This window comes from Stegostoma tigrinum, chromosome 32, assembly GCF_030684315.1.
Source record: "Stegostoma tigrinum isolate sSteTig4 chromosome 32, sSteTig4.hap1, whole genome shotgun sequence".
NCBI classification, from domain to species: domain Eukaryota; kingdom Metazoa; phylum Chordata; class Chondrichthyes; order Orectolobiformes; family Stegostomatidae; genus Stegostoma; species Stegostoma tigrinum.
The window spans coordinates 4,459,022-4,483,695 of record NC_081385.1 but is presented as its reverse complement, the minus strand read 5'-3'; the positions used below and the strand labels follow the sequence as shown (position 1 = coordinate 4,483,695).

The following is a 24,674-nucleotide window of genomic DNA, read 5'->3' as shown; positions in this document are numbered from 1 at the left end:
CTGTTTCTGATGTAGTTATTTTCTCCTTTAAATAAGGAGGCCAAAACTGTACACTGCAAACTCAATGTGAACTCACCAACACTCTGGAAAATTACAATAAAACATCCTTGCTGTTCTATTGCATTCCCATTTGCAGCAAACAGCAGCATTCCATTTTCCTTCCTAATGACTTGTTGCACTGCATATTAGCTTTGTATGATATTCTGGATGAGAATACCAAAATCCAAGTATACCAAATTGATAGATCCCCTTTCATTTATGTTGGTTTGTTACTACTTCAAAGATCTCTAATGATTAAGTTAAATACGACTTCCTTTTATTGCATCCATGTTGACACTGCCTGTTTGCAATGAAATTATGTGCCCTGCCTGTAATATTCTGAATGATCAGTTCCAGCAATTTCTCTAGAACATATGTTAAGCTAATTGAAGGTGAATGTGAATGTTGTAGGCAAGTAGCACTTTCAACAGTTTAATTTTATTGTATAATGGTATGCAAGGATACACAACTAAGGTAAGTAAATGGACTTGAGGTACAAATCATCCATGTTTTAATTGAGGGCAGTGCCTTGGGGGTTAAATTACCTACCACTGTTTTTAAATTGAACAAAATACCCTCCTATTTGCTAAGCATTTATTCTACTGCAGACTGATAGGAAAGTAGTTTGTATCAAGTATGTGTCCGTGAAACCCCCATTGGATTGCTTTCACTTAATCGTAGGACATAGTATCTGTTTAGTATCAAGGAAAAGTGAAATGAAATCAGTAGAGGTGGGATTATTTGGGATTTGGAATTAATTTTTGTGTAAGATGTGCTCGTATTACAGTGAGAGTTGGCGTTTACTCAAATTATCCATATTTTAAATCTGAAAGCCAAGTATTTATATGTGGTTTCTTGATTATTTTATGTAACAATTCTATATTTATAGCTTATCTTGCCTGCCTTACTATTTGCAAACAGTAATTTGTAAAAATGCTTTTAAATTTTCGGTGAATTAATTCATTTTAATACTTATTTCCTTTTAGTGACTTTGGCTTCAAGCTGAGTGAGGACTTGTCGTCGGAGGTCTGTGCACCTGATCCAGAATTCACGGGCAATATGTACGCTCCCCCTGTCCTCTGCCCAGTTGGCTCCACGTACAAGCGAACAAAAGGGTAAATTTTCAGTGATTAGCGCACAATATGCAACTTGTAGAGGAAGGCTACGGGCATCCTAAAGTGCAATGCATCCAATGGACTAGTTTTTAAAACCTTTGTTACCTTTGTAATGTGGATAATTCTAACCATGTTAAAACTTGACTGAAGATTAGTTTATTTTGGATATAATGGTTTATTGGAACTGCCTTGTGATTTAATTTTAGTCAAAATGTGAAGAGATGTGTATCTTTATTGTTTCTCCAGTTACCGAAAAATTTCAGGCGATACCTGTAGTGGAGGTGATGTTGAGGCTCGTTTAGAGGGTGAAGTGCTGCCCTGCCCCGTGAGAGGTAACCATTCACTCTTTGTATCTAGGTTTTTAAAAGTTTTATAGTAATAATAACCTAGTGCAACAATAATTATTGTTTGATTTAATTAGCTTTGAAAGGAATGTGTTTAGTCGCTGTTTACTCTTGTGTTTCCAAAATGCCAGTTGTTCATATGTTTCTTTCTCAGACAAAAGTAATTGCTTAATCCCCTGGATATGACTATGAACTAAGAGTGGGTTTGGTGGGAGGAGGAAAGTAGTTCTGGTCGTTTGGAGTGGTTTAAATATTTGTATGGGCGTTAATTTCTTGATTGGAAGTTGGGGGGTGAGATGCAGGAGTTGTCGCCCATAGAGAATGAATAATAATTCTCCATTTAAAGGTGGTGAAATACTACATAGAATTGCAGCATGACCAACGCAGAACCTCACTTTTTGTGGTCAGCTTTCCATGGATAAACAGAAACCATTTACAAGACAAAAGTGGCAGACTCTTCCTCTAATTGTTCAGGAGTCTGCAAATGCCCCAACATAAACGTTGAGCAAAAGAAAATTGTCGATTTGAGATCACATTGTAAAAGTTGACAAGATTTGTGTAATTACATGGGGAAGAGTAATGGTGTCACTGTCATCATAACTAAATGGATTGCCGCAGAGTCTTGTTAATGTAGTTGAAAGAGAAGGCTTATCTATTCTTCTTAGGAAGTAGTGTAAATGAAAAGTGAGCTAAACAGAATTAAATGGCCAATGTAAAAACAGCAGCACCTTGCATTTGTGTAGCACCTTTCAATGCAGTATAACATCCCAGGACACTTTACAGGACCATTATTTTAAAAAATTAAAATACAAGTTCATAAAGAGATATTCAGGCAGGAGAGCAAAAGCATGGTCAAAAAGTGTACATTTAAAGGTTATGTTAAAGGACAGTAATGAGTTTAGGAGCCACCGAGTTTTAAAGGGGGGGGCGAATTCCGGAGCTTGTGTTCAAGGTACCAAACAGCATGGTCACCGGCACTATCCAAACTAAAATCTGAAATGTACACAAGAAGCTAGGTTTGGAATAGCACAAAGTGAAAGAAAAGTTTACCAGGTCAAAGAGAGTTGCAACCATGAAGGGCTTTGGAAACGTGAGTGAAAATTTTAAAATCCATGTGTGTGCTAGCTGGGAATCACGAAGGTCAGCACGCACAGGAGTGATGTGTGAATGGGCCTTGATATACTTTAGAATGTGGGCCGCAGAATTTTGGATTATCTGAAAGTGTGCGTGTAGATGGGAGACCACCCAATAAAGCATTCAAATAACGAAGCCTAGAGATAATAAAGATGTAGGTGAAGATTTTTAGCAGTAGGTGAGCTGACTCAGTAGTTGAATTGGACAATTTACAGGGATGGAATTAGACAGCCTTTGTGGATATGTGATCAATACCAGTGTTACAATGGATGGGGTTTAACCTTCCGCTGTAGTCAGACGAATAGAGTTGATGGCTTGGGAATAGACTTTATGGTGTCACTGAAGCTAGTGCCTGTACTTAGTTGGATAAAATTTCTACTCGTGCATCATTTAGATGTCAAGTATGCAGTATGACAAATTGGGGGCAGTGGAAGAATCAATTGAGGGAGAGCCTGAGTGTTATGATCAGTGTTACCTGAAGAACCTTTTATTTTAGGATCATCTCGTTGAGGGGCAGCATATAGATGAGAATTAAGTGAGGTCAATGGAAAGACCATTTAGAGAGGGATAGAAACAGGCAAACCAAAAGAACAGGAAGCAAAGAACTTGCATGTGGCAACGTATATGACAAGTTACAAATGTATTATCCTTAATGAAGCCTTTTTATAATTATTTATTACTGGAGAGTCAATATTCTCTCTCTGTTGCGTCATCTAAATAGTTACGGCATTAAAATTTGTTTTTGATTACAGAGGAAAATGAGTTCCTACTTTATGCTCTCAGGAGCTCTATTCATCGCTATGATCTTTCCAAGGGCACAGATGAGGTACTGCCACTTCAGGGTCTACGAGGCACTGTATCTTTGGATTTTGATTATGAAAATAACTGCATTTATTGGGCAGATATTTCACAGGATATTATCCAGGTGAGCGCATACTGCTCCTAGTCTTAAGTTGGGAGGATAACAGTATATAAAGTTTTTAAGGACTTTTTTGAAATGCGGGTTTCTCTATTACAGCCAGCATTTATTTTCCATCCTTAATTCTCCTTGAAGACAGTGGTGAGAAAACCTCTTGAACTGCTGCAGACCACTTGGCATTTAGTTCTTGGATTTTGACCCAGTGACCACTGATGAATGGTGCTGGGTCCATGTTGGGATAATCCGTGATTTGGAGGGGAGTTTACAGGATCTGATGTTCCCATGCATCTGTTCACTTCTCCATATTGATTTGAGATTGGAAAGTGTTGTTGAAGATCTTTGGGAGTTACTGCAATGTATTTTGTGGATGGTACATGCTGATTTGCTTTAATGCAGCAAATAAATTATATTTTGGTGAAATCTTTTCTAGTAGATGCCCTCTTTTGTAAGCTAGTTGATTTTTCTCATGGATGTGTGTGCTGTTGGCAAAAGTAGCTTTTATTGCTCATCCACATTGCCCCTGAAGATGAGTCGCTGCCTTTAATTGCTGCAGTCCATGTGGTATACTACTATCCGGAGGTTTTTGACACCATGGAGTAGTTTGCAGAGGGCAGTTGGAGTTCACCATATTGCTGTGGAACTGTAGACTTGTGGTCAGACGCAGTAAGGAAAGCAGATTTCTTTCCCTGAAAAACATTCCATGGATGTGAGGAATCTTGGATCAGCCTTGATTTATTAAATGGTGAGGGGGCTGAAGGGACTGAATGGTCTCTTTTGTTCCTATTTCTTCTGGTTTTATGAGTGGACTAATTGGGTTTTTAATGTTGACAGGCTAGTATCTACTTTGTTTATTTAGAGACTAACTTTTTATTTCAAATTTATTGAAATAATTTTAATTTAAAATTTTCCAGTTACTTGGTAGGATTTGAACTCATTTCTCCAGTGTATTAGTATGGGTCTCTGGATTACTAATTCAGTAATTTCACCACTGTGCTATTACACCTTAATTTCTCTTTTATCCCATTTAATGATCACTTGTTAGATAACTTGCACAGATAGTGAGGGAGTTTGAGTTAAAATATGGACCGTTGTTTATTTGGGTTGTGAATGTTGCATACATTGATTCATTTTAAATATTTTAATAAATATCTTGCAAGCTCATGTTAGATAATTTCCAATATAATAAAAATGATCCTATTGCGGTTTAAATAAATTAGACAAGGAAAATCTCCCATTAGCCTTTGCTACAAGATTAGGGGAAACAGATTTGAGATTTTGGACAAGGGAAGTGTGAAGAAGAATTTTTTTTTCAGTGTGAGTGATAATTACTTGGAACTTGCTGCCCGCCAAGCTGGTGGAAGTGAAAGCAGTCAGCAATTTCCAGTGGAAATTGGACTTGCATTTACAAGAAATGATCCCTGTAGTTTAAGTTTGAGTGGGGCAGTGGGATTGACTGGATTGTTCCTTTTTGGAGGCCAGCATGAACTCGTTAAGCTGAATGCCTTCTTCCTGTGGCCTAAAAGATTCCTTTTGACTGGCATTTAGTGATCCGTGAATGAAGTGTGTGAAGGGCGGATGACTCCCCAACCCTACCTGCTTGAAAGCTTAACAGATCAAGCACCAATTAAAGACTTAAAACTGCTGTCCAGTAAACCCCTCATATTTGTTCAGGAGTCACACCCCACATGAGGCTGCTGACAAGTCAACTGCTCTAGCCTCCTGGGTGGTCAAGTCATCCAGCCTGGGATGAGTTGAATCCTTTGGGTTGGCTGTCAGTTGCTCACTTATGGACCTTAGTTGGTGCTGAGTTGAGAAGGCTTGCTCACGGACCTGCTTTTCCAGTACTTGATTGCTGAAGAAAAAGGAGGGGTCAAGTAACCCTGAGGCCAGTTTGTGCAGTTATTTGCCCTTCTCATGACCTGTAGCAAAGAGAAAATAATGCTGAAAACCCAGGCTCTTTACATGCTATCTGGATCATGTTAACCCAGATTTTTGGTAACCGGTTTTAATTCTCATAATATTGTCAAAAACTTTGCATCGATAATTGTTTCATTTCGAGGCAAGACCTGTAACTCCTTCATGCGCAAAATTTTTTTTTTCTATGTAAACTTCCATTTTACAAAACTTCATATGCCGAAGGTAGTAAAGCTTTCTGCTACAAAATTTTATTGAACGACTCTACATGCCTAATAACATGATATGAAAGGTCCCTTGTTGTATGAGATTTCACAAGATTTGTAGAGGTGCAGTCTTGTGTTAATATGAGAGTAACTAGTCAAGAGTTGCACTGATGAAAGACAGTTGTATTGATCTGAGAATGGAGGAAGATCCTGCAACAGAGAGGTAGAGAGGCACATCCAGGGGAATGGGGAAAGCAAGGAAGGGAGGGAAAAAAATGCACAAGTGGATGAATAGAATTTACATAGAATTTTGTTGGCACGTTAAGTGTGTTGGTAGCTATTGTTTTGTCGCTCTTATCAGGCATATGGAATCTGACTAGATCTGGGTGAGTTAGCTGCAGTCCAGCCACTGGTAGTGTTTTCAGGGTTTGATACCAGTCATGTTTGGAATGCCATATCCCTAATCAGGTCATAGCGCATGCACAGATTAATGTCAAGCTTAAATTGGCTTTGAAACACAGATATTGTGGCTGTTGCCTTGAATCTTAAAATCCCAGTATCACCAGAAAATGAAATTGAATATTTTAGACTTTGTGTTTAGATATATGACACCGCAGGTTTTTTGGAAAATCTTTTATTAGATGGCTAGCCTGAATTGCATCTTATCGTGCCTCACAAATCTTATTGAGTTCTTTGAGAAGGTGACCAAACAGGTAGATGAGAGTAAATGTGGTGTATGTGGATTTCAGCACAGCGTTCGATAAGGTTCCCCAAAGTAGGCTATTGTACAAAATGCGGAGGAATGGAATTGTGGGAGACATAGCAGTTTGGATCAGAAATTGGCTTGCTGAAAGAAGACAGAGGGTGGTAGTTGATGGGAAATGTTCATCTTGGAGACCAGTTACTAGTGGTGTACCGCAAGGGTCGGTGTTGGGTCCACTGCTGTTGTCATTTTTATAAATGACCTGGATGAGGGCGTTGAAGGATGGGCTAGTAAACTTGCAGACGACACTAAGGTCGGTGGAGTTGTGGATAGTGATGAAGGATGCTGTAGGTTGCAGAGAGACATAGATAAGCTGCAGAGCTGGGCTGAGAGGTGGCAAATGGAGTTTAATGCGGACAAGTGTGAGGTGATGCACTTTGGTAGGAGTAACCAGAAGGCAAAGCACAGGGCTAATGGTTAGATTCTTAGTAGTATAGATGAGCAGAGAGATCTCGGTGTCCATGTACACAGATCCTTGAAAGTTGCCACCCAGGTTGACAGGGTGTTAAGAAGGCATACAGTGTTTTAGCTTTTATTAATAGAGGGATCGAGTTCCGGAACCAAGAGGTTATGGTGAAGCTGTACAAAACTCTGGTGCGGCCGCACTTGGAGTATTGTGTCCAGTTCTGGCCACCGCATTATAAGAAGGATGTGGAAGCTTTGGAAAGGGTGCAGAGGAGATTTACTAGGATGTTGCCTGGTATGGAGGGAAGGTCTTACGAGGAAAGGCTGAGGGACTTGAGGCTGTTTTCATTAGAGAGAAGAAGGTTGAGAGGTGACTTAATTGAAACATATAAAATAATCAGAGGGTTAGATAGGGTGGATAGGGAGAGCCTTTTTCCTAGGATGGTGACGGCGAGAATGAGGGGGCATAGCTTTAAATTGAGGGGTGAAAGATATAGGACAGATGTCAGAGGTAGTTTCTTTACTCAGAGAGTAGTAAGGGAATGGAACGCTTTGCCTGCAACGGTAGTAGATTCGCCAACTTTAGGTGCATTTAAGTCGTCGTTGGATAAGCATATGGACGTACATGGAATAGCGTAGGTTAAATGGGCTTGAGATCGGTATGACAGGTCGGCACAACTTCGAGGGCCGAAGGGCCTGTACTGTGCTGTAATGTTCTATGTTTCACTTGCAAGGAATAAACTTGTCTTTACAGTTTTACTGTCTGGATCTGTTGAAAATAATAAGTCCAGATTTTCTTTTTCTTATGGGTACCAAAGCGTAAGCTTCATCTCAGCATTAATACTGTGGTTTCTCATAGGAATTTACGTTTTCAAGACTTGTTGCTGATGTGAAAAAGGGTTTGAAAGCCATTTTATATTGCACTGAAGCATTCATGTATTGCTTTGTCATATTGTAGTTCTCAACATGTTGAGGTACCTAATCACACTTTTTTCTTCTCTACTCAGCGTTTGTGCTTAAATGGAAACACTACTCAGGATATAGTAATCAAAGATGGTCTACAAACTGTGGAAGCATTGGCCTTTGAACCCATCAGTCAGCTTCTTTACTGGATAGATGCCGGAGCCAAGAAACTGGAGGCAAGTAATAAATTGTTTTATTTCAATGTTTATTGCCCATGTCCAATTCAAACATTGGTTAGAAGCTGAACTGGATTCGGTCTCAGATGGCAAAGTGATTTGAATGGAATCTGTTGTTGCCCCATGACTTCACATCTCAATAAATGGACCAAACGTGTCAATGACAACAGCCTGGCATTGGATTAATTTACTGAGCTATAGAAAGTGATATAATTGGGTGTAATGTGAATGAAATGGCAAGGTAAAATCACTTCACAATATAATTTACAGTATTCCAGCAACTAGTATAATGTGTGCTAGATTAACTGGACCTTCCTTAATGGATTAAGGTCTAATTGAAATAAGATCAATATAGCGACTGCTTTCTCGTGCAAAATGTTGTATGTATACAAGTAATTTTGTAAAATTGTTTGTTTCTAATTAAACTGATTGACTGCAGTTTATTTGAAAGCTGAATCTTAACCTTTTTTAATTTGTTTCCTGATGAAAGGGTTCTGAAAAGCATGCATTAAATCTGTCTGAGAAACAAGTGGAGAGGTGGCTGCATAGTGGTAGTGTCACTGGGCTATCAATCTGTAAACCCACAACAATGCTCTGAGGACATAAATTCAAGTCCCACCATAGCAGATGTTGAAATGAATAAGAATCTGTAATTCAAAAATATTGTCCCTAATGGTGACCATGATTTGTTGTAAAAATCCACCTGGTTCATTAAAGTCATTCAGGGAATGAAATCCACTGTCTTTAATGGCCTATACACCATTTTAGACCCACAGCAATGAGGTTGACTCTTATCTGCTGCCTGGGCAGTTAGGGATAGACAATAATGACTGACTTAGTCATTGAATATTGTTGGTACGTGAACAAAAATTAGAATGAGGTAGCACATGATTCAGAAACTGAAATGACGTATAACTGACTTCTTAAAAAGAAAAGGGCTTTTGTTCCTTTATTATTACGCTGTTCTGAAGTTTGTGACTCAACGTGAACTAAAGTTTCTTCAGCCTAGCTAGTCAAACCGCACATTCCATCCAGGTGGGCCTAACTTATTAGCAAAATACAAATCTGGTCCTATCCTCAACTCCTCCAGTTCAACAAAGAACTTTGGATGGTAGTCAGCAGTGCAGACACTGGCTAACACGTTGTTTCACTGTCTTTAATCCCCACCACTCTGTTGGAAATGTACAACTTAGCATACACAAGGTTTCTGTGATTCGATAGCAGATTCTACTGTGCTGTTTTGTGGCCTTGAATATGGCTTCTCTTTGGAAAAGTGATCATCTTCCTTTTATTAAACCGGGGGAAAAAAAGCAAAACAATGTCATAGCTGAAAGTACAATTACTCAACTTTTCAATAAATGATCAGATCGCATTGAGATTGATTTTGTCAGACTGCTAGCAATCCCGAGTGCAATATATTCTGTTTTTTAATGTAGTCCTAAGTGGATATACCTCTGCAGCACACAATTCAACTTGTAAAGCCAATATAACTTGATTCTTTTTTTCAGTTTTCCATAAAGTGGCTAGTTTGCAACATGAGAATCTTATGTATGGAACATCCTACTGCAAAGTAAAGGTGTTTCTTGTGTTGGGCGGAGGGACTTATAAGTTGCTGTTAGCATGTTTCACATGAAACAAAAATATGACAAATGTTCCTCAATGTTCACTTGAACATAAATGTCTGCAAAAAAACTAAATCAGTGTATTCTGCTTTGATTTATCAATGTCAAACTTTGAACCTTGACTCTGGATGAACTAGCTATTGTTTAATTTCTGGCTTGAAGTTGAATGTCATTGTTATAGCTGACTTGTGTCATCCAGTGAGTTTATTTAAGAGAAATTCCAGTAAATCAGTTCAGTGCAATGCTTACCATATCAATCTGTTCTAATAGCACTTAGTGAGATGCTCTTAAAAATTTTCGTTGGCAGGGAATGATGTTTAGGTCCAAGTAAAGGTTATAAATTTGTTTCTTTTTAAAATTTATTTTCTTAGGTTTCAAATCCTGATGGAGATCTTCGTCTTACTCTGCTGAATTCCACTGTATTAGACCATCCACGGGCACTTGTGCTAGTTCCTAATGAAGGGTAAGCTTCAGGAAATTAGTTTAACCTTGTGTGTAATGTTGCATTTTGTCAGAAGAATTCAAGATGTCCGTTTTGAGATGTAACTATTTCTTATTAGAAATTACTAGTAATAGTCATATACAGCTTCCAATCCATGATAGTATTGAGGAATATACAAATGTATGAATTAAGAGCTCTTGAACCTCCTCCTTCATTCAATAAAGCTTACGGCCAATCCGTTTGTCATTTGAATTACACATTCCCACCTCCCCTGAACAGCCTTTGATTTCCTTATCCAGCCAGAATTTATCTACCTCCACCTTGAAAAATATTCAATGACCCCACATCCATCCTCTTCTAAGGCAGAGTGTTCCCTCAAAATTTCTCCTCATCTCCATGCTAAAAGAGCAACCCCTAATGTTTAAACAGAAGGAGAGGCTGCCTGAACTATTCAGAGAGGCTAGAAAAACTCAGGCTATTTTCTTTGGTGACAGATTCTGAGGGGAGATGATAGAAGTCTATAAAATTAAGATGCATAGATATGGTTGACAATCAGAATTTTTTTTTCCCTCCAAGAGTTGAAATGCCTAATACTGGGGAGCACGCATTTAATGTTGGGGCAGGGAGTGTTCAAAGGAGATGTGAGGGGCAAGTTTTTTTTATACAGAGTGGAGGGAGCCATGAGGCAGATACAAAAGGGGTGTTTAAGGGACTTTTAGATAAGCACATGAATATGCGAGGAATTGTTTGGCATGGTCTGGTTGGGCTGAAAGATCTGTTTCCGTTTCAAATGATTCTGAATGGAAGGATATGGACCAAGGGCAGGCAGAAATGATTAGTTTAATTTGGTGTCATGTTTGGCACAAAATCCTGTGCTGTACCATTCTGTGCTAAAAAGCTCTACTGCAGCTAACATAGATAAATAGTTTGAGAATTAAGCCTGAAGTTCAGCTTCCTCATATTGGCTGTTACTGGGAAATGAATTTATAAATGTTGGCAATGGATGAACTGTTTTCAAATGCAGGGTTACAGGGCAAAGGGTACAGGGATGGGGTCGAGGTGGGATGCTGTTTGGAGGGTCGGTATGGATTTGTTGGGCTAAATGGCCTCTTTCCACATTGTAGGAATTCTATGATCCTGTGATTTTTTTTCCCCCCAGCATCTGTAAATGTGGCTGATTTGAATCTGAGTGTCCCTAACACTAGAGGGAGCTGAGAAGCATTGACTTTTGAAACTAGATATATTTATGCCATCCAGTGGCACAAGACTGCATTGTAGGAGCTCCAGTACATGCAGGTCTCCTTACACGAGGAAGTGCTGTTCCATTTGCAGTGACTTTTTCATGCAGAATTTCTCTCTCATTGATCCATTTTTTTCCCGCAATAGGATGTGCAGAAATTTCTAAATTCACACTGATACATGAATTCTGCATTAAAATAAGTAGTCACTTTTCTGTCTTTGCATTTGTGCTAATCACTTCATAATACTTAGAGAAGGCCAGTAAATTGATCATATGCACGTAAGCAGATGGTCACAGTGAAGGCAGTTACTGGCAACAAACATCCATGGGCGAAGTTAGATCTACGCATGCACAACCCGCATCACTACATTTCCCTATGTAGCAACATCACACTGAATGCACGTGCACCAGTGGTCCTACTGAGGCCAACGTTTTGGGAGCTGTGTAGCCTGTTGGCACTCAGCACCCACAGTTTCACTGAACACCAGAAGCCTGGCTAAATATATTAACCTTCAGGCCGGAGGGCAAGTTCATCAGTTGCTTGACACTCGGGTGGAGTTTTTGTGACTGTATCTTCCTTGCATCATCTGTATGTGGCACTGCTACGAAGCTCAGCCTAATTATTATTGAATTAACTAGTTTCAATATGGAATAAAGCTAATTTCCTGAGTGCTGCCCTCTGTTTTGCCTTTTCACTTCTTTTATTTGGCTTTAGACTTGGGGGAAAATGGAGTTTTTTTTTCCTGGAGCAATTTAAACAGCATCTTTGATGCAGTCAGATAACCCAAAGCATTTCAATGGAGTGATTTGCCAAATAAAATTTGCTACCACACCATGTAAAGGGATATTAGGACTGAGCAATCCTACAGCACAATGAAACTGGATATTGTTTCAATAAGACCTTTTATTCAGTTGGAATCTCATGTGAATAGTTTCTTCCTCCCTTTTGAGCTGTGTAACTTTTTTTTTCTGAGCACAGGAAACAGGCAGGGGTCTCCTTCCAGGTCTCAACCCACTGTTCTCCTACATGCTAAGCAATGCACGAGAGCATTTTTACGTTTGATTAGAATATTTTTGATTCAGATGCTCAAATAAAAAGCTAATCTACGCTGCACGCCTTTGTCATTTTAACCTTCTTTTCTACTACTGCTATAAATTATGACCATGCAGATGAGGAAAGCATATTTGATGAAATGGTAATGGTGATCTGGCTCACCATCTTAATTAATGGAGACTCTTGATCCAGTGAGGAGAAGCTAAAAACATGTGGACCTGACTTGTCCTCTGGTGCCCATGGGTTCTGTGCATCATATGAGAGACTGGCAGTGATCCCAGGAATACTACATGTTTGCTGCTACAGACTCTATCCCCAGATTTATATCCCTGTCTGCAAGGAATTATGTCTCCCCTCAGTGCTATTTGATGACTTGATTTAGAGAATGTTATTTTGTGGAAGTGGTGCTGATGTGTCCACCTAGTCTATAGGGTGCCATTTTTTTTGCAAGTGTGTAGATTTAAACTTACTGCAGTAAGTAATCTAGGTTAAAAGTGCTCATTTTTGGATATTCACTGAAATTTGAATGTCATAGAAAACTAGAAGTACATATTGCTACCAAACTGTTGAAGGAAGCCAGTGGAAGAAAAGTCATTTCGTGTTTTTCCTTTTGTTAAAGCTGCATTGCAAGTAGCTTCCCTTTCATTGTTTCTAAAGGACATTTGTTCTTAGCTGCAGAAAATGTTCATGCAGCTGGGTTTTGTTTCGTAACACAGTGTAAGGCAATTAATTGTATCTGTTATGATATTTCTTCCATAGCCTGATGTTTTGGACAGATTGGGGTGACGATGCTCCAGGCATTTACAGAAGCGGGATGGATGCATCTAATGTCACGCGAATCATCACTACTGGCATTAAATGGCCTAATGGGATTACAGTGGATGGTTCTTGGATCTACTGGACTGAAGCCTATGTTGACCGAATTGAACGAGCTGATTTCAATGGCCATCAGAGATCTGTAGTGATACAGAACCTTCCCCATCCATATGCCATTAGTGTTTTCAAGGTATGTGACTTGGAGTGCTGGACCTATCATTTATCACTTGCAGAAGATGGATTGAGGAAGTTTACGTTTTTTTTTGTACATTTCGGGCCAAATGGAAGTATGAACGTATTGTGAGTCTGACTAATGTTGATCGCCAATGTATTTATTAGCATACTCTTGATCATTTGGAACATGCTGTCTGATCACGGAATCATGTCTTTTGAGAAACATTGCTTTTGCTGGAATCTCTGTGTTCATATGCAGGGACCTGCCCTCTGCAGGAAAAAGAAGGATGTTCAGGCATTGTTCATTTTTAAATAAAAAATTAAACAGAAGCTTGGGACAGTAGCTCCCTGATACATTCAACATGACAACAAACAATTGGTGCCCTTTCCTCATGCAGTGTTTCTCCCTTTTGAAATTTGACTTTATGTCTCTGATGTTGAATGCAAGATGAAAAACGTTGATAGTTTTATTTCGAGCAAGTTCTGTACTGCCAAGTAGAATTCGTTCTCAATTCTGTCTAACAGTCTTTTTAACTTCTGTAAGTTGTCACAGACAAGTAAATCTATTATGATGAAGACAGCTTTACATAAATGGAACATTTAGGCATATGCTGTCTAACTGCCATTAATTGTTCAAGCCTTTTACATCGGTAATTATAGGACATCAGTGAAGGCTTTTAAATTGTTAAAGTGAAATTTGGTGGATAGGTGCAGGAAAATATTGTTAATTTATATCTGCCTAATTAGTTCCTGGTTTGCCCCAATTTTTATTCTTAAAACCTGCTCTGGTTTGGCTTCATAAATGAGAATTTTCAAGGCAGCCTTTTGAAATTCCTAAGTGCAGCGCTTTTAAGTAGACAAACTCATCTGCTATTTAGGTACATTGCACATGGAACCTTGCATTTTAGGAGCTGGCATCTTGTTTCGTACACTCATTGGATATGGATGTCACTGGCAAGATGAGTATTTATTACCCTTGAGAAGGCAGTGATGGAGCATCGCATTGAACTGCTGCTTTCCCTGTTGTGCATAGAACATAGAACAGTACAGCACAGTACAGGCCCTTCGGCCCATGATGTCGTGTTGACATATTGTCCGACTAAGATCAACCTACCCTGCAATACCCTATGTTTTACTGACCTCCATGTGCCTGTCCAAGAGTTGCTTAAAAGTCTCAAAGTATCTGATTCCACTACCACTGTCGGCAGCGCATTCCCCACACCCACCAGTTGCATTGTTGTTGTTGCTACTTTACTGTACTTTTAGGAGGAGTTTCAGGATTTTGACCCACTGACTGAAAGAGCAGTAAGATGTTAGGACTGGGTTCCAATCTGGAGCACAAATTGAAGAGGAGCACAGAGTTCTTCCAGGGTGTCAACCAGCGTTCCTTGTTCAACCAATACCTACAAATAGATATTCCATTTTCATGGTTATGGAACCCTGTCTTGCGCGTTTGGATCTCATTGCACAATGGAGCAGTAATTCAGAAGTGATTCACAAAATCAAAGTGTACCTTGTGTTGTTCTGAGACTGAGACCATGCTCCAAATAAATACAAGTTCATTCTTCTTGTTAAGAAGTATGAATTCTATGCCTCTACTAATTTGAGACTAAGAAAATAATTCTGCTGGTTTCAGAATCAGATCTACTGGGATGATTGGTCTGAAATGAGCATCTTCAGAGCAAATAAGCATGATGGCTCTGATGTGGAGCCCCTGGTTACTGGCTTAACTGGAGTCATGGATATGAAGGTTTTCTACAAAGACAAGACAACAGGTAGCTGCTCTTGTGTATTTTGCTGTGTTTCTGGTCTAGACAGTTAGGTTGTTATGTACATTTTTGCTCTCCAGTAGAATCTAAATATAGTCTAAGAATCTTTTTTCAGCACAAAAATTAGTGGGCTGGAAGAACTAATAAGCTGAGCAAATTATCAGTAGACCACTTATGTACTTTGACCGAAATGGCGTGGTTTTTGTCTTGAGATGAATAGTGGGTTATGCAAAGAAATTGCACACTTTGCAGGTTTCTAATAAGCTGAAATATTATGCCAAGTGACTGTCCATGGCATTGGTCTTTATCTCTAGCAAGTAAAACACTCTCTACTGTAGCATCACCAATGTCACTAAGTAGAGGTGAGTGGCGAGATGAAACACAAGACCAGAGGTGTAGAAATGCAGAATTTAGGGACAGTTCTTAGGGCTGACTACCTGAAGAGGGTCAGTGGCTCTGTAACATTCAATTTAACACACAGATGACTGTTCTAGATATGGTCACCATGACATTTTGGAAGTTTTTTTTTAAACTAATTGTTATTAATTGTTTTTGTTTTTGTTTCTGCTGCACCTAAGTTGTGTGGCATACCTGAATGTTACTACAGAGAAGGAATTTATATTGAAATAAACAAATTATATGTGCACAAGGAGAGACAGGATTGGTGAATATTACATAGACACCCTTCATCAATTGCTCATGCAACTGCTATGAAGCTTTTACTAACCACCTGTATTTATTTTAAAGGGGAGAATGCATGTACGGAGAAGACTTGCAGCTTGATCTGTCTTCCCAAACCGTTTGGTAAGAGATGTGTGTGCCCTGAGGGAGTGAAGAGCACAATTTTACCATCTGGAGATGTTCGTTGTGAGTGCCCCCATGGTTACTCACTAAGAAATAACATCTGTGTGCGACAAGGTGAGAACTTATTGTGTGGTTAGCGATCTGAAAATGTTTCTTAATGGCTACACCAAATGGGCTGCATATTTTCACTTCCAAAGAGCAGTTGTATTGGACTGTGTTAAGTCCATTTTTCACTCCACAGATGCTGCCAGACCTACTGAATTTCTTCACAACTTTGTTTTGTTTTTATTTCTGCCTGACCTTAGTTGGTGTTTCCAGCATTTCCTGACCTTATGGAGTCTTAGAATGAATTTCAGTGAATGGTGTGTTTGAATCATGTCACCCATCACGTGCAAACAGTGGATAAAAATTGGAACCTTTGTGTAACAATCAGGGGAGGTGGTGGTATGGGATAATGTCACTGGATCAGCAATCCAGAGACCCAAGATAATGGTTCTGAGGTCTAAAGTTCAAATCGTACCATGGCAGATGGCAAGATTTTAATTCAATTTTAAAAAAATCTGGAATTAAAAGCCAGCCTAATGGTAACCACATAACCACTGCCAATTGTTGTAAGAACTGGTCTGGTTCACTAATTAGTTCATTTTAGGGAAGGAAATCTGCTGTCTTTACCTGGTCTGACCTCCATGTGACTCCAGACCCACACCAATAGTGTTGACTCTTAACTGCTTTCTGAAATGGTCCAGAGAATCAACTAGTTTAATCATGTTTAGGGATGGGCGATAAATTCTGCCTTGTCAGTGACACTAACATCCTATACAAGAATTTTAAAAAATATACTTTTTGAATTAGTCTGTCACTATCACCAGAAAACAGCAAATGTGAGGATGCAGTTAATACTTTAATTAGTGATCTCCGGTAGTGTAACTACAGATCTGTTTGCAGCAGGCAATACCTTGTTCATAAAGTTAAGCTCTAATTTGCATTGTTATCTTGGAGGGAGTGGCATGTGGACAGATTTCAACTCAGAGGTCACAGTTGAGACGGGTGTTTTTAGTGTTTGGGAGGTCAGACCTGATAAAAGATGGCAGCAGAGCTGGTCCTTAAGTTGTGTCGGTATAGAGCAGCATGGTGGCTCGGTGGTTAGCCTCTCAGCGCCAGACACCCGGGTTCGATTCCACCCTCGGGTGACTGTGTGGAATTTGCACTTTTTCTCCCCATGCCTGTGTGGGTTTCCTCCGGGTGCTCTGGTTTCCTCCCACATTCCAAAGATGTGCAGACTAGGTAGATTGTCCATGGGAAATTGCCTGTCGTGTTCAGGGATGTGTAACTTAGGTGGGTTATAGGGGAATGGGTCTGGGTGGGATGTTCGAAGGGTTGGTGAGGGCTTGTTGGACTGAAGGCCTGTTTCGAGACTGTAGGAATTCTATGATTCTATGAATACAAAGTACCATGAAGTGGCCTTGCTAAAGAATCTATTTTCCTTTATCCTGTGAGTTTTTCTTCTGTGCTAATTGGAACTCACATAACAACAATGCAGATGTGACCACATAAGTGCAGCCTTAAAATACAAAATCCTATTACATCTCTAATCTGGACTGTGTGAGACCAAGTCATTCCTGAACTTTGGAATTTTCAGAATTGTACAATGATCTTCAAATGCCCAACTGCATGTGTGTGAACTAGAAAATTATAAATTAATGTTTATTTACCTGAAATGTAAAATACTACTTTATTATATTTTTACAAGTAAAATTTGTTTTAATTGTCCAAACGTATAACTTCACATTCTGCTCCCATAGTGCTATACTAAAATAATGCTAGTGTCTGTTAAGATCTACTCAAACAATTTCTGAGCAAGAGTTTAATATCTGAAAGGTTATAATGTATAAAGCTCTGTCATTAGATTTAAATTAAAATCTACAACTGCCTTCACAGCACAATTGCAATGTTAGCTCATGGTAAAGCTACTTGCTGCCATTACTAAAGTTGTAAAAACCAAAAAAAAACCGTGGATGCTATAAATCAGAAACAATAACAGAAATTGCTGGAAAAGCTCAACAAAGTCTGTGGAGTGAAATCTGAGCTAATGTTTCGGGTTGAGTGACCCTTCTCAGGCATTGATCTGAAATGTTGACTCTGATTTCTCTCCACAGATGCTGCCAGACCTGCTGAGCTTTTCTAGGAATTTCTGTTTTCGTTACTGCAGTTGTAATGTAAATAGTGAGATAACTAAAGTTTGTTGGGAAGAAGGAAACTGTTTTGTTCGAAAATGTTTAGTCAACTTGAAGATGTACAGGTGTGAAGTGGCTGATCAAACTGTCCTTCCTTATTCACTGGCTGTCTCTCCTATCATTTGAATGCACTCGCCTCATTCATTCAGTGCTGCAATTTCCATTCCTCCTACTCCTCGCTTCACCATGATTATTGCATACCAAGAGTGTTTTGCAGAGAGAACTGATTATCACTCACTTCTGTCACCAGGCCTGCTAGCAGCTTGAAATTACTTGATATCCATATTCCCTCTGCCTTTCTGAGAACATGAAAACTTTTGCTTCAACCTACAACTATTCACCTGTTTCTTAAACGTGTTTGTTCTATTACAGAACATACCTGTCTGCCTAACCAGTACAGGTGCTCCAATGGCAAATGTATCAGCAGCATTTGGAAATGTGATAATGATAATGACTGTGGTGACTATAGTGACGAAAGAAATTGTCGTAAGTACTGTTTGAATTTCTTGACCCTGCCAAGTGTTGTCCAGCTATCTATGTAGGATAATGCTATAACAAATTTCACACAGCTTCACTTAGATTTATTAGATGTGGGATTTGGTGAAATATCTCATCTGTTTGATTATCTTTTCTCCCATTTAGGATCAACCTTTACCTTGAACATGACTTCTGGTTTTTTTTAATACTTGCGTTTTGGTTATCTTACTGGATTTTGTCTACTTACTGATACAGGATGTCCTATGATAGTGTTTATGACTGAAAAGAATACATTTTTAGTAAGCACGAGTATTTCTCCCTTTTTCTTTAAACTTCATAGCAACGGCTGCGTGCGATCCTGACTCTCAGTTTAAATGTCGGTCATCTGGGGTGTGCATTCCACTTTCATACAGATGTGATCGTGAAGATGACTGTGGGGATGATAGCGATGAGGAACAGTGCTGTAAGTGACTTAAAGAGCCTTAACCTATTTTTACCTAATTGGCTATAGCATTGCATGCATCCAGTTAGTTCACTATGGTACTTTTTAACGACATTCCATGTAAACCCTGAATCTATTGTTGGAGAGATTGATAAATGACTTGCCATTTCATCTCCAGGAAAAGCAGACCCAGACCTCTGCCAAACTAACTACAGGGAATTTGCACTAATTGAGTGAATTTGTTTTCCTTGTCGTTGCTCTCTAATTACACCTTGGGCTCCAGTGGGGTCTGTTTAGATACCTGTGACTGGTCAAGCCTTTCCATTACAAATTCAATCTGTGTATCTAAAACTAAATGGCTGTTGTGTTCAAACAGTTGAGCTGATATTATCCCCATTCAAGTCAGTGAGATTTGAATAACTAATAAAAGGTTTTATGGAGAAGTTCGAGTGCTCAACCATGTTCTTTTGACCCTCATGCCTAGCCATTAAATATCTGGGTTGGTGTGTTTCTGGATCTGAAAGGCAATTAATTCTTTGTCGCATTTGATAGAGGTGCCTACAATTATTTGAAATACAGTCTAAATTTTTAGGAGATTAACACTGACTAACTCATGAAAACACCTTTTTTCTGAAAGTTATTTTTGGTAATATCCATGGCTGACCAATTGTTTTTTCTATTTGGGAAATGTTCGTCCAATTCCTCCGTTTATGTGAAATACGCTTTTAGTTTCTGGTTCTATAGAAATGAGCCCATCTGTTATATGCTGCAAATAATTTGTTACTTTGAACAGTATTAATTCTTTTGAAACGTGACTCTCAAGACTTCTAACGATTGATTAATTTGGATTTTGGCATAGAAGATCTCTGAAGCAGTTAATTATTCACAATGAATAGACTGTCTGCAGATAAACTGTGTTTTCAGTATATGCATAAATTACTGTCAGCTAAATATGGCATTTGGTAGTAAATTTGTTTGATGTAAAATATCCTTTGTATAAAGGAATTGAGTTACCTGCAACACTACAATGTTTTTGGTCTAGTCATGTTGTGACATCTGAATTTTTTTTTTTCAAAGATGAAATCAGATTATGCAGACGTAATAAATGCGTTGTTTATATATAAATCTTATCTAATTGGCATTGTAATTCTTCTCACTTGAAATCCTTACAGCTTTGAACAACTGTAAGAGTGGTGAGTTCACTTGTGCCACTGGCATGTGTATACGCTTGTCTTGGAGATGTGATGGGGACAATGACTGCCGAGATTGGTCAGATGAACTGAACTGCACTTGTAAGTAATCATTCATTTGTTATTGCGAACTTCACTGAGATTTAATTTGTTCTTTGTTTCTTGGATTTTTTTGTGCTTTTGAAAAATGTGATGTCTCACTGCTGGTAAATATTTAGCTGAATGAATAATGTTAAAAATGAGCAAAGCACCAGAGGTCATTTGTCAGTACATTTAGTTATACAGTTTGTTGGTGCTATATGTTGGCAACACTTGTAGCATCCAAAATGAGCCAGGCAAGTCCAGTTTCAGTACCATGTTATAGTGCTTTAATTTAAAAGAAATTAGCAAGGTTTGAGAAGATTTGTAGCTCAGGTTGAGGCTCTGGATGTGAGTTTGCTCGCTGAGCTGGAAGGTTAGTTTTCAGACGTTTCGTCACCATTCTAGGTAACATCATCAGTGAGCCTCCGACAAAGCGCTGGTGTTATGTCCCGCTTTCTGTTTATCTGTTTAGGTTTCCTTGGGTTGGTGATGTCATTTCCTGTTCTTTTTCTCAGAGGATGGTAGATGGGCACCAAATCAATGTGTTTGTTGATGGAGTTCCGGTTGGAATGCCATGCTTCTAGGAATTCTCGTGCGTGTCTGTTTGGCTTGTCCTAGGATAGATTTGTTGTCCCAATCAAAGTGGTGTCCTTCCTCATTTGTATGTAAGGATACGAGTGCTAGTGGGTCATGTCGTTTTGTGGCTAGTTGATGTTCATGTATCCTGGTGGCTAGCTTTCTGCCTGTTTGTCTAAAAGAAATTGATGGTTTTAACTTTTGAGCAAGGAGCAGCATTTTGATTCAGTTTTTGTTAGCAGAAGTGCTGTAGAATTCTAGAGCAGATTTAATTAGCTGAACTATGGCATAAGTAGTAATTTTGCTTTCATTGTTTGACTAAAGAGAGTTCAGGGATATAGTCTGATAAGTTAGTGTTTTGCGGTGTTTTCAAAGCAGCTTAATTGATTCAGTGGTGTTGCAGAAATGACTATTGTTATCAAGAAGAGGTTAAATTGGGAATTGTAATATTTAAAGCCTTTTTTAATTTTCCAAATTTACAACATTATCAAAGTAAAGAATTTTTTGATTTTTATTTTTGAATCACTTCTATAAATTAAAAATCTGAAGACGACAGGTGGGCCATTAAGCTAACAGTTCTTTAGAAATTATACTTCCCAATTCTGAAGAATGATGTTTGATTAAGATACATCTTTTAACAGGCATGCTGCACAGCAGAAATGGATTTTATCTCTGGAGGTTATGATAAATTGTATGCAGTTAAATTTCTGCCTGACAGAAGAAGCAATAATGTTTCACAATTTTTTTTTAGCAAGTAAACACACTTGTGACTCCAGCAACTTCTCATGCCGCAATGGACACTGTATCCCACGTAGGTGGATTTGTGATGGGGATGATGATTGCCGTGATGGATCTGATGAAGATTTAACTCTCTGTGGTAAAAGTTTTAGACATGTTTTGCTCATTCTCTGTATATTTTTCTCTTTTATTTTGCCTGATGCTGCGTTCCAAAATGATGTGATTTTCTTTGACATGACAGTTAAAGGCAGGCTTTGTTCTAGGTTCCATTATATAATTTAAGCAACCAGAAGCAGATTTGATGTGCCTGCATGTGGGGAGACATTGTATTGATGTCACTACCTCTGCATATTTTATTTATTGTTTCTTGAAGGATCCGGGGTGGGGGGGAGCAAAAGAAGAATTGCTAAATGTTTAAGGTATCAAAAGAGCAAACCATCAACTAGCTCACTGCTTTGTGTAAAAGAAAATTAACTGCCCAATGTTTCTTTATCAATAACTTTGCACTAACAGAGCATCTTTAAAATAATAAAATATTTCAAGGCCGTTTGAAAAGTCTTGTTTATTGAAACAAAGTATGGTAATATGCCACATTAATATGTGGCAACTGACAGAAGATTGATCAAAGAGAGAAATTTTGAGAAACGTCTCGAGGACAGTGAGGTGGAGAGAGGGAATTAGAGTTTGGGACTTGCAGAAATGAAGGCATAGCCATCAGTTATGTTCAATTGTAACTAGGACTGCACAAGAGGCTACAGTTAATGCAGTGTAGAAGGTTGTAGGGTAGAGGAGATTTCAGTGACGGGGAGGAAAGCAGCTGTGGATGATTTGAAAACAAGGGATACGAATTTAATTCAAGACAACACTGTTTTCTAGTCAAGTGTTGATCAGGGAACACAGGAGTTTTTGAGTGAACAGGACTTGCTGTGACACAAGACACTGGTAGAAGAGTTTTGGATACTTTTGAGTTTATATAAGGTAGAATATGATTGACCATCCAGTAGTTTGTTTAATTTGCGCAAATATATTCATAGTAATACAGATGTTTTTGGATTTGATTCAAAGTGCAATTGTGAAAAGGCAAATTTTGTCATTGTGAGCTACAGGTGATGACGTACAGTGCACACCTTGTGGAACTTGCTTAGGGTGTGGCAAACAGGAATAAAAGCTGGAAATGCTTAGCCAGACTAGCAGAATGTGGAAAGAAGAGGAACTAAAATAGTCTGCAAAACTAGTTTACACCTGAAGTGTGGAAATCTGCTATGATAACAAATATTTGAGTTTGATTTATAGTTGTCACATTTATTGAGATGATACTGTGAACAGTAGACAGATCATACTGTACAAAATGCAGCAGGATAGAAAACAGTACTGGATAGTGTTACAGCTGTGGTGTTCCAGACAGAGAGATCGAGAACAAAATTAACATTGAAGAGGTCTGTTCAAAAGTCTGATAACAGTGGGGAAGAAGCTGTTCTTGAATCTGTTCATACACATATTCAAACTTCTGTCTGATGGAAGAGGCTGGAATAGAGTATAGCCAGGATGGGAGGATTCTTCGATTTTTATATCAGTTGCTTTCCTGAGGCAGAGGAAAATATAGCTGGAGTCAGTGGATGGAAAGATGGTTTGTATGATGAACTGGGCTGTGTTCTCAACTGTCTCCCAGGAAGATGACGCTCTTGACCATCTCTGCACAATTGATGCAGACTAATATACATTAATGTTTTGACCCTTGATCCAGCTACATCTGCTTTTTCTAGTTGCAATTTTATTAGTGCCCCATTGTTACTTGGGAAGGCAGTTTTGCAGTTATTTGTACTCTAACAGTACTAATCAGTCTATTCAATATCTTAAGATGAATGACATGCCTGGATTAAGACATCTAATAATTCTGGGGAAGGGTCACTGGACCTGAAATGTTAACTCTGATTTTGCTTCACAGACGCTGCCAAACCTGCTGAGCCTTTCCAGCAACTTCTGTTTTTGTTCCTGATTTATTGCAGCCACAGTTCTTCTGGTTTTTGTATGATAGTTGTACATGATTAAACTGCATTAATTATAGCCTGTCTTTTTACATTTATGTTTTCATCCTTCTCCACTCTTTGACCCAGGAGAGGCGCCCTGTAATGGATTTAGCTGTGATAATGGTAGCTGTATTGCGATGATCAAGCGTTGCAATGGTGTACCAGACTGTTTGGATAGATCAGATGAGCAAAACTGCAGTAAGTATTTTCAATATTTCTCAGCTATAATTAAGTTTGCACAATTCAGTTTGAGAACTCTACAAAGCAATAAAATTTAGGGAAACAGTACTGAATATGGTATTCCTCTAAAACAAAAATCCCTGCATTTAGCTCAATTGAGTGTTAACTATTTTGGTTGCATCCAATAAACAATGCCTGAGTATTTGTGCATGAGCTGAAAGGGCCAGATGTCTTCTCTTTACTATTGTAATTGACTGAATTATTTTTGACCAGAGTTCTACAAAGTTTAATTGTTGTGTAGAATTTACTTCCTAATGTAAATAGATGTAGAAATCTTGTTCCTGTATCTTTGAGGTGCAATTTTTTAAAATTTGTTTTTAAATAGGTTAAATTCATTCAAGTTACTGATTCAAATTTGGGCAGTGCTTGCTGTCTCAAACTGAAAGGGACTTACAATTATTTGCAACCCCCATTTCCCCTCAGGGATTCACAGGGATGCATTGCTGAACTTTCTTGTGACTGTTATCTTGAACTTAAAACATTTTGAGACATACTTTTGCTTGAGTGCTGTGGAAATGCAAGTTGCTGTTTTGGTAATTTAAAGATTAACCCTCATTGCTTATAGTGTGATTTTTAAATTCCCCATTAATCATCTCCTTCCTAGATCCATTGTGTTCTCAGTATATGGATTTTGTCTGCAAGGACAGTCGTGGATGCCTACACAACTTCATGGTGTGTGATGGAACCCCACAATGCGAAGATGGTTCAGATGAAGATCCAAACTACGCTCACTGTTGTATGTTTCCATTTAGCAATACTGTACCATCTTA

General features: G+C 38.7%; 1 protein-coding gene across 3 annotated transcripts in view; it reads left to right on the top strand.

Annotated features, from left to right (window-relative positions):
• The window catches only part of sorl1 (sortilin-related receptor, L(DLR class) A repeats containing), a 182,135-nt gene that overhangs the window by 109,423 nt on the left and 48,038 nt on the right, over window positions 1-24,674 (top strand). For all 3 annotated transcript variants that reach the window (XR_009442868.1, XM_048561943.2, XM_059638993.1), the window contains exons 17-30: window positions 1,026-1,154; window positions 1,401-1,486; window positions 3,385-3,557; window positions 7,847-7,978; window positions 9,972-10,063; window positions 13,096-13,342; window positions 14,963-15,101; window positions 15,843-16,013; window positions 18,506-18,619; window positions 18,951-19,073; window positions 20,225-20,344; window positions 21,651-21,776; window positions 23,752-23,862; window positions 24,509-24,640. Coding sequence is in view for 2 of the 3 variants with exons in the window: in XM_048561943.2 (XP_048417900.2) it covers window positions 1,026-1,154; window positions 1,401-1,486; window positions 3,385-3,557; window positions 7,847-7,978; window positions 9,972-10,063; window positions 13,096-13,342; window positions 14,963-15,101; window positions 15,843-16,013; window positions 18,506-18,619; window positions 18,951-19,073; window positions 20,225-20,344; window positions 21,651-21,776; window positions 23,752-23,862; window positions 24,509-24,640 (1,895 nt within the window). In the remaining variant the exon portion in view is untranslated. The remainder of the gene's footprint in view (window positions 1-1,025; window positions 1,155-1,400; window positions 1,487-3,384; window positions 3,558-7,846; window positions 7,979-9,971; window positions 10,064-13,095; window positions 13,343-14,962; window positions 15,102-15,842; window positions 16,014-18,505; window positions 18,620-18,950; window positions 19,074-20,224; window positions 20,345-21,650; window positions 21,777-23,751; window positions 23,863-24,508; window positions 24,641-24,674) is intronic.